The sequence below is a fragment of the Heptranchias perlo genome, chromosome 21 (genome assembly GCF_035084215.1).
Source record: "Heptranchias perlo isolate sHepPer1 chromosome 21, sHepPer1.hap1, whole genome shotgun sequence".
Lineage (NCBI taxonomy): Eukaryota > Metazoa > Chordata > Chondrichthyes > Hexanchiformes > Hexanchidae > Heptranchias > Heptranchias perlo.
Window position 1 is genome coordinate 34,744,018 of NC_090345.1, and position 21,517 is coordinate 34,765,534.

The window sequence follows — 21,517 nt, forward strand, 5'->3', positions numbered from 1 at the left end:
GAAGTAACGGAGAGGGTTGATGAGGGTAGTGCGGTTGATGTCGTGTATATGGACTTTCAAAAAGACATTTGATAAAGTACGACACCATTGACTTATTAACAACATTAAAGCCCATGGGATTAAAAGGGACAGTGGTAGCATGGATACAAAATTGGCTAAGGGACAGAAAGCAGCGAGTAGTGGTGGATGGTTATTTTTCAGACTGGAGGGAAGTATACAGTGGTGCTCCTCAGGGGTCAGTATTAGGACCACTGCTCTTTTTGATATATATTAATGACCTAGACTTGGGTATAGAAGATATAATTTCAAAGTTTGCAGATGACACGAAACTCCAAAATGTAGTAAACAATGTGGAAGATATAAGAGACTTCAGAGGACATTGATAGACTGGTGAAATGGGCAGACACACAACAGATAAAACTTAACACAGAAGGGTGAAGTGATACATTTTGGTAGGATGAGTGAGTAGAAGCAATATAAAATAAATGGTGCAATTTTAAAGGGGGTGCACACAAACAAATCTTTGAAGGTGGCAGAACAAGTTGAGAAGGCTGTTAAAAAAAAAGCATATGGGATCCTGGGTTTTATTAATTGAGGCATAGAGTACAAAAGCGAAGAAGTTATGCTAAACCTTTATAAAGCACTGGTTAGGCCTCAGCTGTGGAAAATTCAATACTAACTTTCAAAAGGGAATTGGATAAATACTTGAAGGGAAAAAAATTACAGGGCTATGGGGAAAGAGCAGAAGAATGGGACTAATTGGATAGCTCTTCCAAAGAACAGGCACAGGCATGACGGGCCAAATGGCCTTCTCCTGTGCTGTACCTACTATGATATGGTACTCACAGTTACAATTACTCAACCATTCAAACATCCTTTCATCGGTGTCACCAAAAATGTTAAAACTAAAATATATAGACTAAATTAACACTCTAAATGTGAACAGATATTTCAATGACCTATCTAAAATCCCATTTATATTTAAGGCTAGTCAATACATTGCTCCTTGTGGTCTTTTCCAATCACCTTTTTTGTACTTTTTAATACAATGGCTATGACCTCAGAGGCAATGAAAATCAATTTTTTCCCCAATGTGTTAGGTTTCTTAAATTACAACAGTGATTACACTTCAAAAGTACTTTGTTGGCTGTGAAGCGCTTTGGGATGTTCTGAGGTCGTGAAAGACGCCATCTATAAGCAAGTCTTTCTTTTTTGTTTTGACCAGCAACAGTTTGACTAAGTACCATACCCCTGTTATCACCCTACTTCAATCAAATTTTGAAGTTAACAACTGAATTATACACACTACTTTCAGGATGAAAGGGTCAGACACATGCCAGTTGAGCATGCATGGTATGTGGAAGATGCTTTCCATTCAAATAATGGAGACCCTATTACGCGAGTTCTTCTAAATTTACATCCTCCACTGACAGTGAAATTGGTGCTCACCTGCAAAGAATGAAATGAGTCGCAGGCAAAAAAAGGGAAATAACGGACACAAAACACATGGAACTTTAAGTCACAGATGTGCAGTGATTCAAAAGGATGGGCACATCAGAAACAGATTCAGGTCCCACACCAACACCACTGGTACACATTTAGACATTTATAGGGCTGGGGGAGGTCAGAGATAGGGACAGGCAAGGCAATGGAGGGACTGGTAAATGAGTATGAGAATTTTAAATTTAAGGCTTTGGTGGACCAAAAGCCAATGTATAGGGGTGATGGGTGAGCGGGTCTTACTGTGGGTTACAATATGGGCAGCAGAGTTTTGGATGAACTGAAGTTTACGGAGGTTGGAAGCTGGGAGGTTGGTGAAGAGAGCATTGGAACAGTTGAGTCTGGAGTAACGAATGCATGGATGAGGGTTTCTGCAGCAGATGGGGTGAGGCAGGGGCGGAGATAGGTGACGTTAGAGGTGGAAATAGGTGGTCGTTTTGATGAAGAGGGTATGGAGTTGGAAGCTCATCTCAGGATCAAATGGGACACAGAGATTGCGAACAGTCTAGATCAGCCAGAGATAGTGGTTGGAGAAGGGATGGAATTGGTGGTGAGGGAACAGAGTTTGTGGCAGGGGCCAAAGACAACAGCTTTGGTCTTCCTAATGTTTAACTGGAGGAAACTGTAGCTCATCCAGGACTGGATGTTGGACAAGCAGTCTTGACAACACAGAGGCAGTGGAGGGGTCGAGAGAGGTGGTGGTGAGGTAGAGTTGGATGTCGTCAGCGTACACGTGGAACCTGACCTTATGGCTTCGGATAATGCTGCTGAGGGGCAGGCAGCATGTAGATGAGAAATAGGAAGGACCAAGAATAGATCCTTGTGAGACTCTAGAAGCAATGGTGTGGGGGCAGGGAGAGGACATTGCAGGAGACTCTCTGGTTATGACTGGCTAGGTAAGATTGAAACCAGGCAAGGTTTGAGTCACTTTTGTTACGTGGGCAATAATCAAACCCGGCAGCCAATGCACAAAACAAAGTCCCATAAATAGAAAATTATCTGTTTTTGGGGCTGATGGTTGAAGGAGAAACGTTGGCCAGGAGAACTTCCTCTGCTTAATAGTGCCATGGGACATTTTACATGCACTTGAGCAGACGGAAAGAGCCTCGACTTAACATCTTATCTGAAAGACAGAGCCTTGGATATTGCAGCACTCCCTCAGCACCGCACTGGAGTATCTGCCTAAATTTATGTACTTGAACCCATAACCTTACGACTCAAGAGGCTAGTGTGCTACCAGGTGAGCCAAGCTGACAGTGGTAAACACCTAGAAGTAATAAATGTTCCTTAATTGACTAACAATTTTTACGAGGTACACAGGCCTAGAGTTTTCGCTTTGAGTGCAATCGGCATTTGGCCGATTTCCGCTAAAATGCATTAACATAAGCACAAAACGTAAAATCTGCCATGAATCAGCGCAATTGCGCAGCTTAACATAGCGTAACCTTTTATTTATATTTTTTGCAATAAAAAAATTAATTGATATATTTAAAAGAGTGGTAACCTGGTGCAGTTTTATTAAAACAGCTGACACTGGACTTATGACTAAAAATAAGCATTTTAATAAGGGTCTCCAGTCCTCTGCCTGAGAGTAACCAGTATAGTTATTCTGAGTCATTTTCAGTGATTTTAAATCTGAAGCATTTACTACTTTCATTGGTGTACACTAGTCAGTTTCTTAGTAAATTAATACTTTTTAATATTTAAAAACATTTCAACAGTGCCTACTGGTCCTCTGCACCCAAGAAGGCTTGTGTAATTTTAAATCCCTCCTCAAATGGCTGCAGGCTAGCACAATCGGTGGAAACTCACCGCCCTGAGTCGAGTGGGGGGAGGGGGCGTGGCCAGTTTTAGAGGTTTTGTTTTTAGCCATCGCAAAACATCACGGAAGCTCGACTTACGCTGGGTGCAAATTACGCCCACCGCAAGTTGAAATTCCTCTATGTTTTGCACTAATTCAGCCGGATTGCGCTGAATGGCTGAAGAAGCCAGCGCAATTGAGCAGAAACTCTGGGCCGTGATTTCACCACTGCTTCCTTATTGATATTATAGGAGATACACAGCATTATTGTTTCTGCCGTTAGAATTAATCACCATTCGAAGAACATACCTGAAAAATTCAAAGTTTAAGCACGCTTTTGGCAGGAAGAATTTGTCGTCTTGTTTGAACCACACTTTGCTCATGGCAGTGTTCTGAAAGAATAAGATTCCCAATCAGAAACTATTTCAAACATTGTACAGCAACTTCACTCTCTTAACGATTAAGTATCCTAACTTCTGGTTTACAGAACTAATCTGGATAAGAATACTATGAAAGCTGGAATGCTAAATGAACGGGTGATCAGATATGTTATGGCAGTTACTCCTACCACTCAGTTAGGATCATGGAAGAGTCACCTTTAGAATCAAACTGGTCAAGGTTCAATAACGTTGACAGGCATCACACTAATATCCTGAGGTTTTAGTCAAGGTAATGCTAAAACTTTTCCAAGCATCGATTGGGCCACAGTTAGAATATTGTGCCCAGTTTTAGGCATCTTTTCTTTAGAAAGGACATCAACACCATGGAAAGAGTGCAGAAGCGATCCACGAACATTGTATCTGGAATGAGAGGCTTTAGATGTGAGGAGAGACTAGAGAAATCAGGGCTCTTCTCATTAGAACAAAAAGGTTAAAAGGAGATCTGATAGAAGTGTTGAAACTTTTGAGGGGCTTTGATAACATAGTGAAGAACTATTTCCACTGGTGAGTGACTAACTGAAGGGCATAAATTTAAGATGACATCAAAAAAAAATGAAGGGAGAGCTTCAAAGACATTTTTATTATACTGAGGGTTGGTATATAGAACAGCTCATCAGAAACAGTGCAAAAAGTAGAATCCATGCAAAATTTAAGCTTTCCCTTTTGGAAGTTTTACCAGTGCTTCATGATCTCCCAGAAATTTAAGCAACCTGGATAGAGTCCAGCTATTTATTGCATGGTTTGAGGGGCCAAATGATCATCTCCTTTCATATTTTGTAAATGAAAAAGTTACTGCTGCATCCAAGGGAGTTGTTCAGAAGGGAGATAAGTTCAGTGTGTAATAGCTTACCGATATGTTCGGTTTATATCTCAAGTATGATAGTTATAAAAGAATTCTATCGTTTTATATCAATTTTATCTTGGTTTAAGCTATTTAAACATCGAAGATGCCTCAGCACCATCAACATTTTTAGGTTATTGCTCTTACATCTTTCGAAAACATTTTGTCCACCATCTTAAAAATCCCTTCATAAGGGCATTAAAATTAACAAAGTGTTTAGATACAGCTCCAACAATGCAGGTTTTTAAAACACTGACATGGACCTGGTTTAAATTTCCAGCTCAGTTGACTTTTTCACAATCTAAATATCAGAATTATAATAATCTGTTGCAACATGCGGCCTTAATGTTCAATTACTGGAATTTCACATTCCCAGCTTCAGTTGCGTCTTGAACAACCAACTTTAAAATCTCAATAGTGCTGAGTCACAAGGATAACTTAGACTAGCCCCATGATAAATTAAAATATATTTTACATCACTGAATTGAGCAGTTCTGGGGACCATAGAAATGAAAAACATTCCATGGTCTCTGCACCAATGAATGAATTCAAAACACGAATAGTTGTTGTGTGAGATTTGTTACCACACCAAGATCACACTTTTTAAAAAAAAAATGTTTATGATGTAATTTCAGGCATAGTAATTGAGGGGCAATTTACTTATTCTTCTGGGGAATCGGCAAACTTCTCAGGTGTACATCAAAATGCAACTCTGCAGCTATTTACATACTGCAATGGGTCTGCTACAGGCTTGACTAATTCTTCCTTCCCTTTGCTTCTTCAAGGAGATTTGTTTTTGGAGGATTTCTTCAATTGTGTTTCTAGTTTACATTAACTTAGATTCAGAATCTCAAATTGCCAAATTCACAGATGCTGCCAAACTAGGAGGCAATTGATTCAGATGAAGCAGCCCAAAGACTACAGAATGCGATAAAACAAAATTTAATAGGTGGAACGATGTCACATAAAATGTAATATCCTGAGTGCAAACTACTGCATACAGAACAAAATGGGTAACTTGCACTCAGTGAATGGTGTTAAAAAAGGTTAAATGTGAAGTTGAAATGAAATGAATCTAGGGCTATTAGTCAACTCAGACCTGTCCAACAGAACAGCAATTAAGAAATCAAAGAGAATGCTGAATTACATAGCCAAATGTACAGTACAAATCAGAGGAAATCATGCTAGAAGTATAGAGTGCTTGAATAGAGTGTTCAGTTGTGCTCAAGACAGAAGGAAGACATTCTTGTCTTGAAGATGGTGCAGAGAGAAGTCAGGGACAGATCTTCAGCATCACAGGACCGAGCTCTGAACAAAGACTGGAGAAACTTGGACTTTTTGACCTTGAAAGGAAGTGACTAATTGTTATCTTACAGAAAAGGTACGAGATAGTTAAAAGTACAAAAAATGTATTGTGACTGATGTCAGTCCTCATATGAAGATTAGGTCGCCAGCCCTCGTAAAAAGATTAGGTTTCTCGGTATGTCATGGAAGCAAAACCCTGCAATCATTTAATGGCGCATTAACACAAATGGAGCATCAATGTAAAGCCGTTTTGACAATCTCTATGACTGTGACCATGTGCATTATCCTTCCTCATCCTCTCTACAGCTTCTAACAGTCAATCCTCCCTAAACACCTCTCCTCCATGGGATTGCCCTTGCTTGGTTCCACTCTTATCTATCCAATCACTGCCAGAGGAATGATTGCTCTTTGCATTCCACGACATCACCTCAGAAGTTGCCCAAGGTTTCACCTTTAACCCCCTCCTCTTCATCAACTGACAGCATCAGCTGAAGACACGAGGTTAGCTTTCCTATGTATGCCAATGACACCCAGCTCTACCCCTCCAGTGCCTCTGTGTTGTTGACATCCAGTCTTGGATGAGCCACAATTTACTCCAACTAAACACTGGGAAGACTGAAGCCATCACCTTCAGCACCTGCCTCAAAATCCATACTCTCACCACTAACTTCAATCCCCTCCCTGGACAGTGTCTCAGGATGAACAGACTATTTGCAACCTCGACATCCTGCTCAACTCCACGCTGAGCTTCAAACCTCATATCCTGTCCAACACAATGGGCTCAATTTTAAAAGGGCAGCGGGATAGCAGCAGAGTGGGGGTCAATGGGCGTCCCAAATAATAAAAACTTACCGTTCCTCATGCAATCGTGACTTAATTGGTGCCCCTTAACTTTGTTTCCGGGTTTGCCGTTCGAAAGCTGCGCAGTGGGTGGACTGCGCACCCGCATGACAGGCTGTTAGCTGGAGTGTCTAGATTTAAAGGGCCATTGCTCCAATGGATTTTGCTGGAGCTAAGAGCAAGACCACCTAATGGAGCAGCACAGGGGGCAAAGCTGCTCCACAATTCAGCAATGCCTCACTTCAGCTGCTACTGGCCGGGGTGAGGAGGAGGAGGAGGAGGGAACTATTTTACTTGGCTAACAGGAGGAAGCGCCCTGCCTCTGCCACCAAGGCCTGGCTCCAGGTGGCTGAGGAGGTCACCAACAGCAACATCTGCCGCACTTGGGTTCAGTGCAGGAAGCATTTCAATGACCTAACTGGGTTAGCAAAAGTGAGTATTCTTACTGAATCTCCTGCATTCCGTGTTGCACATCACCGACACGCCCCAAACTCATTCTACACTGTCAAGACTACTCCATCACATCACTCCTCACACCCACTTATGGCTCATCCTCAACTTACCTGTACTTCCTCAGCACTTCCTCAACTCCCCATTTGTGACCCCATCACTACCGCTCACCCCAACCCTAATCCAATGTGATGTCTCGGTCTCATACACATCCTCTAAAGCACCTCTTTCACGGTCAGTCTCACCCAAAGCAATGCATTCATCGGCTGGCCACTTCATCACTCACACGTCTGTACTTTCTCCCCTTCTAGGAAAGCGCAAAATGCACGAGAGAGGGTGAGGACAGGTGGGAAGCCACATCAAATAGTGGTCCTCACACAGGCAGAGGGGGAGGCCCTCGAGTGCCTGTCCATCAGGGATGCAGAGACTGGCAGCCCACAAACGTCCGGTGACAACTTTAACATTCATCACACACGTGAATTGATGTTACCAATACTTGACATGTTGAACACCTCAGTTCGCTCATCACAACAGGACACATCTTTGACGATTCTTAATATTGCTTTCTGTTCTGTTACAGGCCCTTTCAATGACCACAGTGATGGCAGAGGGCGATTCCTCAGGGGAGCTCCCGGCCTCTGAGGGCGCACCATCACATCTTAGCGAGTCATCCACCAGCGCAGATACTCAAACCTTGGTGGGTCCTAGTAGTCAGTTAGTTGGGTTGGCACCACACACAAAAGTGAGCACGAGCAGACACTGGTGGCAGGGGCAGCTGTGGACAGTCCGCAGTGGGCGTACTCCTCTCCAGGCTCTGCTCAGCTGGATGCAGATGCTAAACCCCAGGGGCCATCCTTTAAAAAAAAAATGATCGAGGGACAGCAGCACATTTGTGAGGTACTGGAACAGGTGCCACACACACACACTCCACAATAGCGCAGAGAATGGAGGAGTCCAACTCCTGCATTAGTGGAATGATGGCACAGGTACATGAGGGAATCTCAGATAGCGTCACAGGGACGTAAGCAACTGTCTGAGATAGTGTCACAGGTAAGTGCGGAAGTGTCTGCGATGGAGAGAAGGCTAGCCTCCGTTGAGCTTCAAGCATGGCTCACAAATAAGTCCATTCAGGCCCTCACAACGGCCGTTCGGCCTCTCTGTGAACAACATTCTGGTGCCTTACAGGCAGACAGAAACTTTACAACTGGGCTTTCAAGGCATCAAAAATGTCCTCCAAACTGTTGTCCAGCAGGGCAGTAGGAGTGATGTGGGCCCGGTCCAGGAGAGAGATGATGGGGAAAGGAGACATGGAAGTGGGGATGCCACTCAAAGTGCTCCCGTATCTCACCAGTTGCCCCCCTCTCAACCAGTAACCGCAATGCTGCCTCCTCTCCAGGTGGCTGAGTCTGTCCCTGCACAGGTACAGGTGGAGCAGTCTTTGGAGGGGCCCTCACGGGGTCCAAAACCTAGAGGGTGGAAGCCGTAAGCATCTAAGCAGTCCGGCCATGGAAATGAGCAACCTGCTGCTACCTCTGCTGCAGCCACAGGGGATGCACCACGTAGAAGCGAAAGGAAGAGAAAGGCTAAAGATTTGTGATCACGAAGGGTATGCACAAGGATGTCTGACAGACTGCCATATTTTTCATTTACATTTATTTTTTTGTTAAAGTCACATTAAATGTAATCATTTTCACTGCCATGTCTTGCCCATTCTTGACTGGCTTTTTATGATAGCACCCTTTCACGTGCTTCGTGAACAGCGACACTTGATGCCACCCAGTGGGTCACTTTACAGTGGGTATGTGTAGTTGCAGGACTGTTCTTTGCGGGGGGTTGGTGTTGGCATTGCTCTTTCTAGGTGAATCGTTCACATATAAGTAACTCCCTGGCCTAAAGTGCAGCCAGGTGAGCCTCTGCTTTGCTTGTGGGTTCATCCTCCTCCTCTTGCTGCTCCTCAATGTGGATGGTGGATGAGGGCATGGGGCCTCATCATCCGGCACCCCGCTCTGTTGCGCAGGGAACGACACACTACTATAATGCAACCCACTTTTGCCGGTGCATATCGAAGTGCTCCCCCAGAACGATCGAGGCACCAAAATCACATCTTCAGCAGTCCTAGCGTATGTCCAATTATAGACCTGGTGGCGATGTGGCCGTCATATCGACGCTGTTGCTCGCTGACAGGGTTCCTCAGAGGTGTCACGAGCCACGTGTGCAGAGGGTACCCTGGTCCCCGAGGAGCCAGCCCTTAAGGGTGTTCGGTGTGTGGAAGAGGCCCGGGATGTTGGATTTCCTCAGAATGAACGAATTGTGGCAGCTGCCAGGGAATCTGGCACACGTGAAAAATCTTTTGTGGTGGTCACAAATGAGCTGTGCGCTGATAGAGTGATACCCTTTTTTGTTGATGAACAGTCCTGGCTTGTGTGGAGGTGCTTGAATTGCACCCTGTACACGTGGGAAGCCAGCCAGAGTGGAATCTCACTGCCCACTCCGTCCATGGGGAAGTTGACGTATTGAGAGGCCCTGCGAAACAAACCATTGGTGACCTGCCTTATGCACCTGTGTGCAGACGACAGTGACCCCAGGTTTGGGAATGGCGCGCGCACCCAGATGCCTCTGGGTCATGCGCGTTCTTAGGTGTGTTGGAGCTGGGAATTTTGCCCGCTCCTGGAAATCCCGATTCTTTTCGCTGTTTCCATCACCCCCCGCCTCAACCCCTCCGCCCCTGCATTTCAGTTTTAAAATCGAGCCCAATGACTCCCAACTTCCACTTCTATAAACACTGTTTGCTTCCATCCCGAGCTCAGCACTTCTGCTGACAAAACCTCATTCATGAGGGTGTGACCTCCAGGCATGATTACTCCAAAACTCTTCAGCGTCCTCCCACCTTCCATAAACATCAGCTCATCCAAACCTCTGCAGCCCGTATCCCATCCCACACCAAATTACGCTCGGCCATCACACCCATCCTCAGTGACCTACATTGACTCCTGGTCCCCCAAATCCTCAAATTTAAAATCCTCATCCGTGTTTAAGTCCGCAAGTGGCCTCTCCCCTCCTGTCTGCAATTGCCTCCTGCCTATAACCACCACCCCCCCAGTTCCCCTCTGACGGCTTGTGCATCCTCCCCATGCCTTCAGCTGCTGAGGTCCCACTCTCTAATTCCCTCCCTAAACCTCTTCACTTCCCTCTCCTTCAAGGCCCTACTTCAAACCTACCAAGTTCCGTCCTTGGCTCGGTGTCTGTTTTCCTTAAACTTCTGTCAAGCGCCTTGGGGCATTTTATTATTTTTTTTAAAAATACATTAATGACTCTATATAAATGTATGCTGTTGTTCTAGTATAGTGTAAATCAGGTGCCAAGGCCTGAAATGACTCTTAAGTCTCACCCCACTTCACTCTGGTGTCAGACTGCTTTGTCACTAAAACGCTAGTATCTGTGCAAAGTGAAACCACTTCACACCAACGCTACGGTTGTGGAGTAAATACACTCAAAAGAAAAATAGGTACTGTGAGGGTTGGGGGGAAAAAAAAAAGTTCTTTTTGCCACTCCCATCCATATTTATCTTGCAATCTTCTGAAGTAATTCTACAATATTTCAGTTATCTCTTTTGTACTTCTTGATTTTATATTGTGGATCCTGAGGCCTTTGGCCATCACTACAACCGTAGCTCTGGCAAGAATATTTTTTAAAAATATACTTTTTGGGTTCATTCATGGGTTGTGGTAGTTTGCCATTATCTCTACATTGTGTTCTGTATTTTATTGTAAATTGAGATTTACTGTATCTGCTAACATGCTGGAGCCATTTTTCTGATGTTTTCTTCTAAATAAAATTATTACAATTTCTTTAGTGCGCTGTTATCGCATATCCTGATTGAGCAATTCATGTAATACTAGTGGGTTCACATGTGTTGCCATGACATCACTAAGAAGTGGGGTGCTAGGTTCCAAGTGTAATGCTAAGGAAGTTATTTGAATATGTCAAGTGCTTTTAATGCATCCTGTTGTAGCAGTTTGCATAACTAGGCTGCAAGTCATGCAGTGAAGGGAAGAAGTGTCCAACATACATGGTCGTACAACTGTTCTGGCTGCAGATCCATAGTAATAAGTGGTCTATTCATTCCTGACAGCATTAGTTTAATAAAAAAGCTTCAATGTTTTAATTTTTGTTTTTAAAAAAACTAAATTTAAATTTAAACATGTGAATTCCCAACATAATGGTCAGATTTAATTAATTTTAAATTTACCATTAAGTCTGGCTACTGCACAACCAACAGTATGCATTTCTTATTGAACAACTGTCGATCTGACCATAATATCTATACTTCTTCCTTGAGCAGGGTGAACAGTAATAAATAGTAATGTTCGTCAACTTGTTCAGTGAATATTTGCAGCCTGACTTTAAAAAGCCAAATTATTAACTGTGAATACATTTATAAAAGTTAAAAAAGCATCATCATATGGATGCCGTATTTTTCAACTCTAACATTCCAATGCACATTTCTAGGACTAGAATAATTTACCTTAATTAGAGAAGGAAATGGCGTAGCATCGTTTTCCAACGGTAAGATGTCAAAATTTGTAGGAATGAACTCATTCTTAACTGGTAGTTTAAACTTCCCATTTAGGTCTGCATTCTGCCACTTCTGTAAAAATAAAGCGAAGCTTCTTTACTACAAGCAGCATGGCTTAGTATTTAACACTTGTGTAGTGAAACATCCTTTCATCTTTAAAATATCGTTTAAGACTAGACCAGGTCGAGATATTCTATTGATTTTAGACAAAAACAGATTTTGCAATAGTGGACACTCACAGCATTTCTAAATACCCAGCACAGCCGTTCACCAGGTGGAGAAAATTACTGGGCTGGAGATCTGAAAACCATACCCTGAGTGGCCAAAGTGTAGGGGCATCCAAGCCCTTGTGAACAGAAATGATACTTAATCGAATACTGACTTCCTGCTGTCAAAAATAAAATCAGATGCCGGGTAGACTCAGATGGTCTTAAGAGCCAGGAAACCAAGTCCAAAAGTAAAACAGCAAAAGCTCCCCTGGAATTGGATATCTGGTACTTCTATGGCAGGCTGCTTAAAACAAGAATGTCATAAGAGAGAGAGATTGGGAGGACACCTATGACATCCTACCTTCAGCAGTGTACGCATTAGGCTCCTCCTTGCTAAAACAGCAGGAAGACAGACCAAGATTTAAAAAGTCAGTGTGGTAGAGTACCTCTTTCCATCTCCCTTCATCTGAACTTTAAATTCTACTCAGACCAAGACAGGAAGGCAGGGAGGGGAAAAGGGGGAAAAGAAATTTGCAGGCAAGACTCTGGGCTTCGCTAAATGCACACCCTGGAGCCAATGCCCAAATGTTCTGCCTTGAAGTTTGGATTGAAGTATGACTTGTTCTGTATAGACATTTGTTTCAGGCCTGAATTGTTAAGATTATGTTCTGGTCCGAGGAGCAGAAAGACAGATCTCATTCCAGCCAGCTTACTTGTACATGTGCTCTTGTTGCAGAGGGATCCAGGAATCTTGCTCACTTCAGAATAATTCTGTCTCATACTATATTTCACATCTCATGTTTGTACTGCCAATACTTCAGGTTTTGTTCATCACAGCTGTCAACCATTTGGGATTTCTCGATGACATCATGTTTCCCCCCCATTTATTTTTCTGGTTTGCATGGTGTAAATTTCATATTTATTTAAAGAGGAAAAAAAATTAGTGAGACCCCCAGTGAATTAGTAATGCCCAGCAGCTAAGAAGAGTGGACCCTGAAGGAGATAGGTGTACAGCACTCAATGTATATTTTTTAAGTTGTCCAGACGTACAGCAACATCTATTAGGATATGTAAGTGCTGGATTAGACAAAAAAATAAAGTCAGCACATAACATTTTGATTTCTGCAACCTAAAAGGGCACAAAAGTAATCCATTATTTGTGTTTCACAGGCTAACATGCATTGAGAACTTAATGTCACACGACTAATGGAATACTAAATTCAACATACTTTAAGACACAGTTTTCCATCTTTATAACTGATTTCTAGTACAACTAGGTGTAAAAGTTATCTGGTGTAAAAAACGGAACACAAATCAGTACAATTCAAACAGCATTATTGCGTGTACTGAAAGACGCTAACAGTATCAGACTTCAACTAAAACATTCATTATCTCTTTTAGTTGGAGTGCGTTGCCCACCTGGATGACATCGGCACTAATAGCTTCCTGCTTGTACTGTGTGCCATACCATTTCTCGGTTCTGTCAGTTTGTCCTTCAAATGATTTAGAAACCACTGCCACCCTGTGAGGGGAAAGCACAATTGAAGTGAAGGAATTAGTGACTAGCATCATTGATTCAGATGTAATATAGTCTGACATTTGAGGATACTGATTGATGTCTGATGTTAAACCACTCATCCACCAAGCAATCTTGGAGCGAATATTAGAGACAGAAATGGTTTCATCAAATTACAAATCTGCCTGGTGACTATGATTCATGCTTTTATTTCCCCCTGCAAGAAAATACTGTAATGTCGGACGGTGGGGGGGGGGGGGGGGGGGTGGCGGGGAAGGAAATTTCCATGATATCAACGAACAGCACTGGAGCAGACTAACAAGAGTCCATTTTTCCTTTTGGAATCTACATAATCCGCTCATCATGCTTCAATTGCGGCCTGTTGTGCTTCAAATAAAAGCATGGCGGGGCGGGAGTAGGAGGAAACACAGTGGTAGGAGAAGATAATTAAAACTATCACTACAGTCTCATATGTTAAAAAGGAAAACGAGTTTTCTATTGTTTCAGTAGAACTGCATGCATACAAACCATAACATTTTGTATTCTTGTAATAAAAAGAATGTGATTAGAAAATAGCAAATCCTCATCTTAAACCAAGTATCATATGGTATAGTTTAAAGGGTGCCAAATATAATTTTCAGAATGAATTTTGGTAGGATGTGAAGAATCTAGGTGTCCAAAGGGGGCTAGTCAAAAATTGAAACAAACAAAACAGTAGCCTATTTCCCAACTCAATCTCAAGATCAGTTCACATTTCCTGCAGCTCAATAGATTTTTCAAAAAAGTCTAATTACCTACCTTGTGGATCTTCATAGTTTTACTGTAGCCATCCTCCCCAACCACAACAGGAAGGCCACATTGATTAGAAAAGTAACACTGTTCTCATCATCCCAGTCATTAAATCAGGGTTCGAGGTAAAGAGGTAGCATTGGATGTCACTGACAAACTTGGAGTCATTGCCTTTGTGCCAGGAATGAGAGTTCCAGATGCAGAGCCTTTCATTTATAGCTTTATTAGAAGAAATGATACTCAAACAACACACACAATGATGCGAAGGCTGCAGAAAACCTATTTGAGTTGTGGAGATTATATGGAAGCTGACCCATGTAATTGATTCTGCTGAGGGGGGGCATACATATGGAATAAAGGGGAACCACAGTTGGAGCATCTCATATCACCGTGGAGGTACAGCTGAAGCTGTTGAAGAATTGAGTTAGAACACTAGAGTGAGGACAGTGCCCCTGAGATGGACCAGGAAGAACGTTGGCGATGGAGGAGCGCTGAATCATAAATTATATCAAAGTAGCAGATTTCAAAGAGAGATTGTGCGCTAAAGCTACAAAGGAAGTAGTCGGTGACCCGGAATATCTTGGTGCTAAGGTGGGCCACAAACCAGGCTGGAGGGACTCACACAGGGAGTGGTAGGAGAAGCAGGCATGCAGATGGGTGACAATGCTGCATTTGACAACTTGAGGAAGGGAGTGTGCACATAGCTTGATAGCTAGTGAGGATAAAAGGGGGTGATAATGATGGGGGATATGCGAGGAAAGGAAAAGTTGAGGATGTCGGCAAGGAAATGGGCGGAGGTAGCTGAGTAATGAGGAACTCATGAGGGTATTGAGGGAATCAGTTATAGGTTCCATAGATCAAATAAGCTGGTGGAGCAAAGGGAGAAATTACAGAATATTGTGGGATGGAAGCTCAAATGGTAGTCAAGAGGATAATCTCAACGTTGGAAACAAACAAGCCTGTTAGAAATGAAATGTGAGGAGGGAAGGAAGGAAGGAAGGGAAGGGAAGAAAGAGAGAGAAAGAAAAAGAGAGAGAAAGAGAAAGAAAAAGAGAGAGAGAGAGAAAGAGAAAAAGAGAAAGCGCGAAAAGCTCGAGTCACTGCCTCTATGCCAGGAATGAGAGTTCTAGACGCAGATTTTCACCTACAGATTTATAAGAAAGGATACTCAAACACCACATGCAATGATGCGAAGGCTGCAGAAAACCTATTAGTTGCTGAGCTCAGTAGCAGGGTAGCCAACCCTCAATATCATAACTTTGTATTAATGTCTTGCTTTTATCCCTTAGCTGCACCATTACCTCATTTCCTACATTCAGTGAAATTTACATTAACTTCCATTAGCTGAGCATTCTAGAAACATGCTGTCTCTATGGTACCAGTTGGAGAGATCAATGCCCTTTGCTCATCTGTATCTATGGTGGGTTTAAGACACAGAACATGAGAAATAGGAACAGGAGTAGACCATACAGCCCCTTGAGCCTGCTCTGTCATTCAATAAGATCACGGCTTATCTTTGACCTCAACTCACTTTCCCACCTGATCACCATAACCCTCGATTCCCCTAGAGCCCAAAAATCTATCTTATCTATCTCAGCCTTGAACATATTCAACAACTCAACAACCACAGCCCTCTGGGGTAGAGAACTTCAAAGATTCACAACCCACTGTGTGAAGAAATTCCTCCTCATCTCAGTTTTAAACGGCTGACCCCTTATTCTGAGACTATGCTCCCTAGTTCTAGACTCTCCAGCCAGGGGAAATAGCCTCTCAGCATCTATCTTGTCAAGCCCCCTCAAAATCTTATACGTTTCAATGAGATCACCTCTCATTCTTCTGAGCTCCAGAGAATATAGGCCCATTCCACTCAATCTCTCCTCATAGGACAACCCTCTCATCCCAGGAATCAATCCAGTGAACCTTCGTTGCACCCCCTCTAAGGAAAGTATATCCTTCCTTAGATAAGGAGACCAAAACTGCACACAGTACTCCAGGTGAAGTCTCACCAAAGCCCTATACAATTGTAGTAAGACTTCCTCACTCTTGTATTCCAACCCCCTTGCAATAAATGCCAACATGCCATTTGTCTTCCTAATTGCTTGCTGTACCTGCATGCTAACTTTTTGTGTTTCTTGTATGAAGACACCCAAATCCCTCTGAACACCAACATCTAATAGCTGCTCAACATTTTAAAAATATTCTGTTTTTCTATTCTTCCTACCAAAGTGAATAACCTCACATTTCCCCACATTATACTCCATCTGCCACCTTCTCGCCCACTCACTTATCCTGTCTATATCCCTTTGCAGACTCTGTCCTCCTCACATCTTACTTTCCCACCTAGCTTTGTATCGTCAGCAAACTTGGTCCCCTCATCTAAGTCATTAATATAGATTGTAAATAGCTAAGGCCCAAGCACTGATCCTTGCAGCACTCCACTAGTTAAAGCCTGCCAACCTGAAAATGACCCATTCATCCCTACTCTGTTTTCTGTCTGTTAACCAATCCTCTATCCGTGCTAATATATCACCCCCAACCCTATGCGCCCTTACCTTGCTTAACAACCTTTTACGTGGCACATTATTGAATGCCTTTTGAGAATAAAGTGCTCAAATATGGAAGAATCAGCAGTAGGTTCCATGTAAACACATAAAAGATGCCCAAGTTAGAGCAGAGGGAGTGCACGAGCCCATCCAAGAGAGAATCAAGCCTGGACAACAGCAACATCAGACACAAGCAGAGAAGTATCAGTAAGGCGGGTGGACAATCAAGGGAATGATTCAGAAAGATGGGGTCAGACAAATTTAGAGAGAGAACGACAGAACAGAAAGGCAAGAGAGTGCAAGACAGCAGATGAACAGACAGCGTAGCAGGTCTGGGTGATGACCGACAAGCCGGGAAGCTTGGAGCAGCAGCCAATACGTACAAGCAGTTGGACAAAGAGCAATAGAATTTGCATTAGCAAAATTACCTAAATGATTTTCTCTGTCTCCTGTTTTGTTCCTGTAGAACTTTATTGACACCATTCGTCTCCAATCCTTACACGAGTATAAAGTGCAGTGAGAAATTAGAGCTGATAATATGAATAAGGCTCAAAAGTAAATATGGCCCGGGATCATAGCACCGGGCCAAGCACCATCTCTCCACAGCTGCCATTCACAAAACCAGACAGTATTCATCAAAAACCTATCACAGTGAGGATTATAACTCGTTTCACTCTCTGTTGGGGCTTCTGATTAAAGTTGAACTGTTTGTGCCATCTTGTTTGGGCTTTGTTTGTTTGCAGCAGCAGCCCACTACATGCTAATCTTTTGGTGCCAAATACGGCTATGTCAACACGTGGGTCAACTAGAACCAGAGTACTTTTAGACGTTGTCAGTTCAAGTTTGATAATTTCATCCTCTTTTTTTCATTATTGCACCCAGTTGTACTTGGTGGTCCCCAATACGAAATTCCTGATTCGTGACAGAGCTGTCAGGGCATGATCCAATCGGGGCTCTTTGGTTCTCGGATTTAATTTCTCACTCTTATAAAATGGTGCGCTGTTCAAGGTTTGTTCCAAGGCCTTTACTCTGTTCCTTGTTTCTTCTGCCCACCTTCCCTGATTTCACACCATTTACTTGGTTTGTCTGGGATCTTACAATTGTATCATTTTGGCATTTGGATGTCTGCTCCCTGTTTTCCTTCCTATCTAGTTCACCGCATCCAGGATGAACGGTTTTCTTTCTAACCTGGTGCCAGCCTGGTTACATTAGCAATGGTAGTCTTAGCCTTTTCTTACCTTTTGAGCTTCCTTCTTCTGGTAATTTACCATATTATGCCTCAGCCTTCAACTGTATGGTTCTTGTTTCTTATTATTACATTGTGTAGCTCTCTGAATTTGCTCTTATCTGACAGTGAAAGCTTTGTTCAATTTGTTCCGGCTTTGTGTGTTTTTTTTAGTCTTAAACATTTGCATAAAATTACATAGATTCTAAAAAGTTACGCAGGAAAATTCTTACTTTTACAGTACACAGATTTGCATGGAACAAACCCTCAGGTATGAATAGGACTAGTTTTAGTTCCAGGTTTTCTCATCCCAATTTATTTTTTAAAAATTTGTCCAGTCTCTCTTATAGGGTAAACATTTTTTAAAAATGAAGCGTTCACTCCTGCTGTACTAGTTGAGTTTCTCTCCTTTCGCAATGGGAAGCACCAAATCTCCACTGGGCACCTCCTTAAAGTAACAGTGTGGGGAAAATTAAATCTATGCGCCAACATTCCGTGGTACAGCATATTGGCATTTTAACAGGTCATCTAACATTTATTTTTACCAAAAAAAAATCACAAGTCAACTGACTAAAAATTGTAGAAATATTTAATTAAGTTCAATAAAATGTTTTATACTAACATTTTAATCAATTGCTATGATGCGCACACTGCTCGAAAAGGAAACGCATTCAAGAAGCTTGCATTTTCACAGCAATGTATCATAAGTGTTAATCTCAGTGCCTTTATTTAAATCATTTCTTTAGCATCTGTAGCAGAGCCCTGCATGCCACCATTTAATTTTTAGACATCATGGTGTGCATTGTGGAAAAACAAGTGTGAAACTTTCTTGCAACAAGCTAAAATTGTGCTGACAACATGCAATTTCAGCCACAAAAAGTGATGACTGATTCAGTAGTTCATAAAAACAGCCTCAAGGAAACCAAGTTTAATTTGCAGTAGATTTTAGCACAAGTGTGTTACATTGTGACGAAGCATTTAGAGAACACAGAAGGAATTACATCAAATGTTGGTGACCCAGTGGCTCAGAGCCTCTAAGATTTTCACCAGGGCGAGGAGCATTATTTATATTGCTTTGCATTAGTCAACCCAATAACAGGATAGTGCAGCCAGCATTCCCTGACTACAGCAAGCAGAATAAAACAAGCAATTGTGTTATTGTTTTAAAAACTGAAGTAGAACACGTTCATTTTAATTAATCACTTTCCATGTTCAATTGTGCCTATGGTCTTTCAGCAATACAAGGTTAGGTTCAACATCACAGCAACTATTCAGGTTGAATTATGTTCTCTAGAAATGGGAAGACACTGATTGGTCATTGCACCCAGCAATTATTACAAGGATTCACTCATCAGGTATAGTGCATGATCAATGTGGCTTAAAACTCCCTCACAATGGTGACCTAAATTCAAAGCTGAAAAACGCCCTCTAGTGCACCAGTGCAAAATCCCATTATTCTTCCTACTCCTGCCACTCTGTTGGAGTGACAATCAGTTCTCGATTGGCATGAGGGCTTAAGAGAAATCTTGCAGTTTAACATTGTTCAAATTCATTTCATTGACAACCCTTAATCATATAGAGCCCCTTGTGCTTAAGTATGCAATCTTTTTAAAAATAGAATAAAAGTAAGACAACATTAAACTTGCTGCTAGGTGATTAATGAATGAGAATTCTAGTACAAGCCCCTGCCTGTCTCGCTATAAGACACCACATTGGTGCACCAGATTGCCCCTTCATTATTTTATTTTTTTAAAAAGTCATCCAACAAAGCCCCACTAAACTGCAGAGTCCAGGCGACTTATTTACTGCTGGAATTTTCTTAATAAATTGTTCAAGCTATTGAACACAAAATGATGCTGATCAAATTGTAAATGCAAACACGGCCCAGCTCAATTTGACAACAGAGTTAACAGATTCTGGGAATTACTAGCTGGCCACAGAACACATTAAAATTGACATTGATGCTGCAGCTCCAAGGCTGCAGGAATCAAAAAAGATCAAATCACCATCTTCAACATTCACACTGTCCTTGAGAAAATTACCTCTCAAAGCTGCATTACAGAAATGTCAAAAGTAGTTTAAAAAATTGCAAAAAGAACTGGATTTGGTCTTCAAAGCACAGACAATGGACAACATGCTACCAATTGATGCAATAAGTATGCTGTTAGAAGTATTAACTATTTAATAGCAAAGTACTTTAACATTCCTGGTTAGCTGCACCTCATTAATCGACCAACTGAAACAGTTATGTACAGATTTGTGGATAGCACAGTAATTCAACTTTATACTTACGAATAACTGACCGGTTAACAATGAATTTCAAAGATCAAGTTCTTCAAAATTCAAACAAAAAACCAAAACATTTGACAATTACCTACCTTAGATAGAACATAGCAGCCTAGTTCTTAGCTAGGTTACTAAAAAGGAGTATATTTTGACTTCAAATGGATTATCAAAATATTCCATTTGGTCGGGGAATTGTGACGTAAAGAGCAAAACAAAAATGCCACCTGGCTCGGTTCTCTTGAACCAGAGTTCTTACCAGCCAATTATGGAGTGGCACTGGTTGGGGGGGGGGGGGGGGGGGGGGGGGGAGGGGGAAAAAGGATTATGGGTTGATGACATAAGCTTGTGCTACAACTATAGAAATGCATGGTTGATTCTATATTTGAAGTTCAAAAACAAAGGTGCAAACCACAAATAGTAACTAAACCATGTCACTGAAGCTGCCAATGTGCCCCACCAAAATGCAGATCCTAGTATGAAAATCTTGGAGTGTTAACCAGGCTAGCATGAGCTCTAGCCTGTTGAAGGACTACACTGATAATAAAAGTAGCGAAGTCACTCAAGTAAACATGCACCCAATGAGGGAAGCATCTCAAATAAGCAATACCATGGTATACATTTGAATAACTATTCTAGTGTGGGCCTGTTGACACCTTAAGAGAAGCTACTGATCCAAAACCCCAATCACCCACATATAAAAGAGCTGTTTAATGAACAGCCTTCCAAATTCGTCTCAAGAACATGTTTTTACATCACAGATACAAGGTAGGAATTTATATGGGGCACCACAATGAAAAAGTACTTTCCAGTACAAAATATCTTTTCATGATTGCAGGGGTCACCTTCAGCTTCACATGCTTCCGCTCCAGTACTGTCTGGCAGAGTTGCAGGTGGGGCGCTGTCATGACGGATATTTAATAAAAAACCTTCAGGCCGAAACAGTCATAATGACCTACAACACCCATCACCTACTGAAAATCTAAGAAATGTTCTCATTATCCCTTATATTTGGAGGTTGATACACATCTGAATCCTACTAACAAATTTAGAATTATACCTCTCAACCTGCAAACTTGAAAATGAAGGACAGGCCAAAAATTAGGGACACTTTATTTTGCTATGCATAGTGTTATAAATATTCAAATAACCTGACTTTCATTTTTTATTTCTAATGAATTTATATCATTGTTATGGCT

The 21,517-nt window shown here is 42.0% G+C and overlaps 1 protein-coding gene across 2 annotated transcripts in view; it reads right to left on the minus strand.

Annotated features, from left to right (window-relative positions):
• The window catches only part of ide (insulin-degrading enzyme), a 109,629-nt gene that overhangs the window by 49,054 nt on the left and 39,058 nt on the right, over nt 1-21,517 (minus strand). For both annotated transcript variants that reach the window (XM_068002449.1, XM_068002448.1), the window contains exons 12-14: nt 13,382-13,484; nt 11,703-11,825; nt 3,611-3,693 (exon numbers count right to left, since the gene is read on the minus strand). In XM_068002449.1, coding sequence (XP_067858550.1) covers nt 3,611-3,693; nt 11,703-11,825; nt 13,382-13,484 — 309 coding nt within the window. The remainder of the gene's footprint in view (nt 1-3,610; nt 3,694-11,702; nt 11,826-13,381; nt 13,485-21,517) is intronic.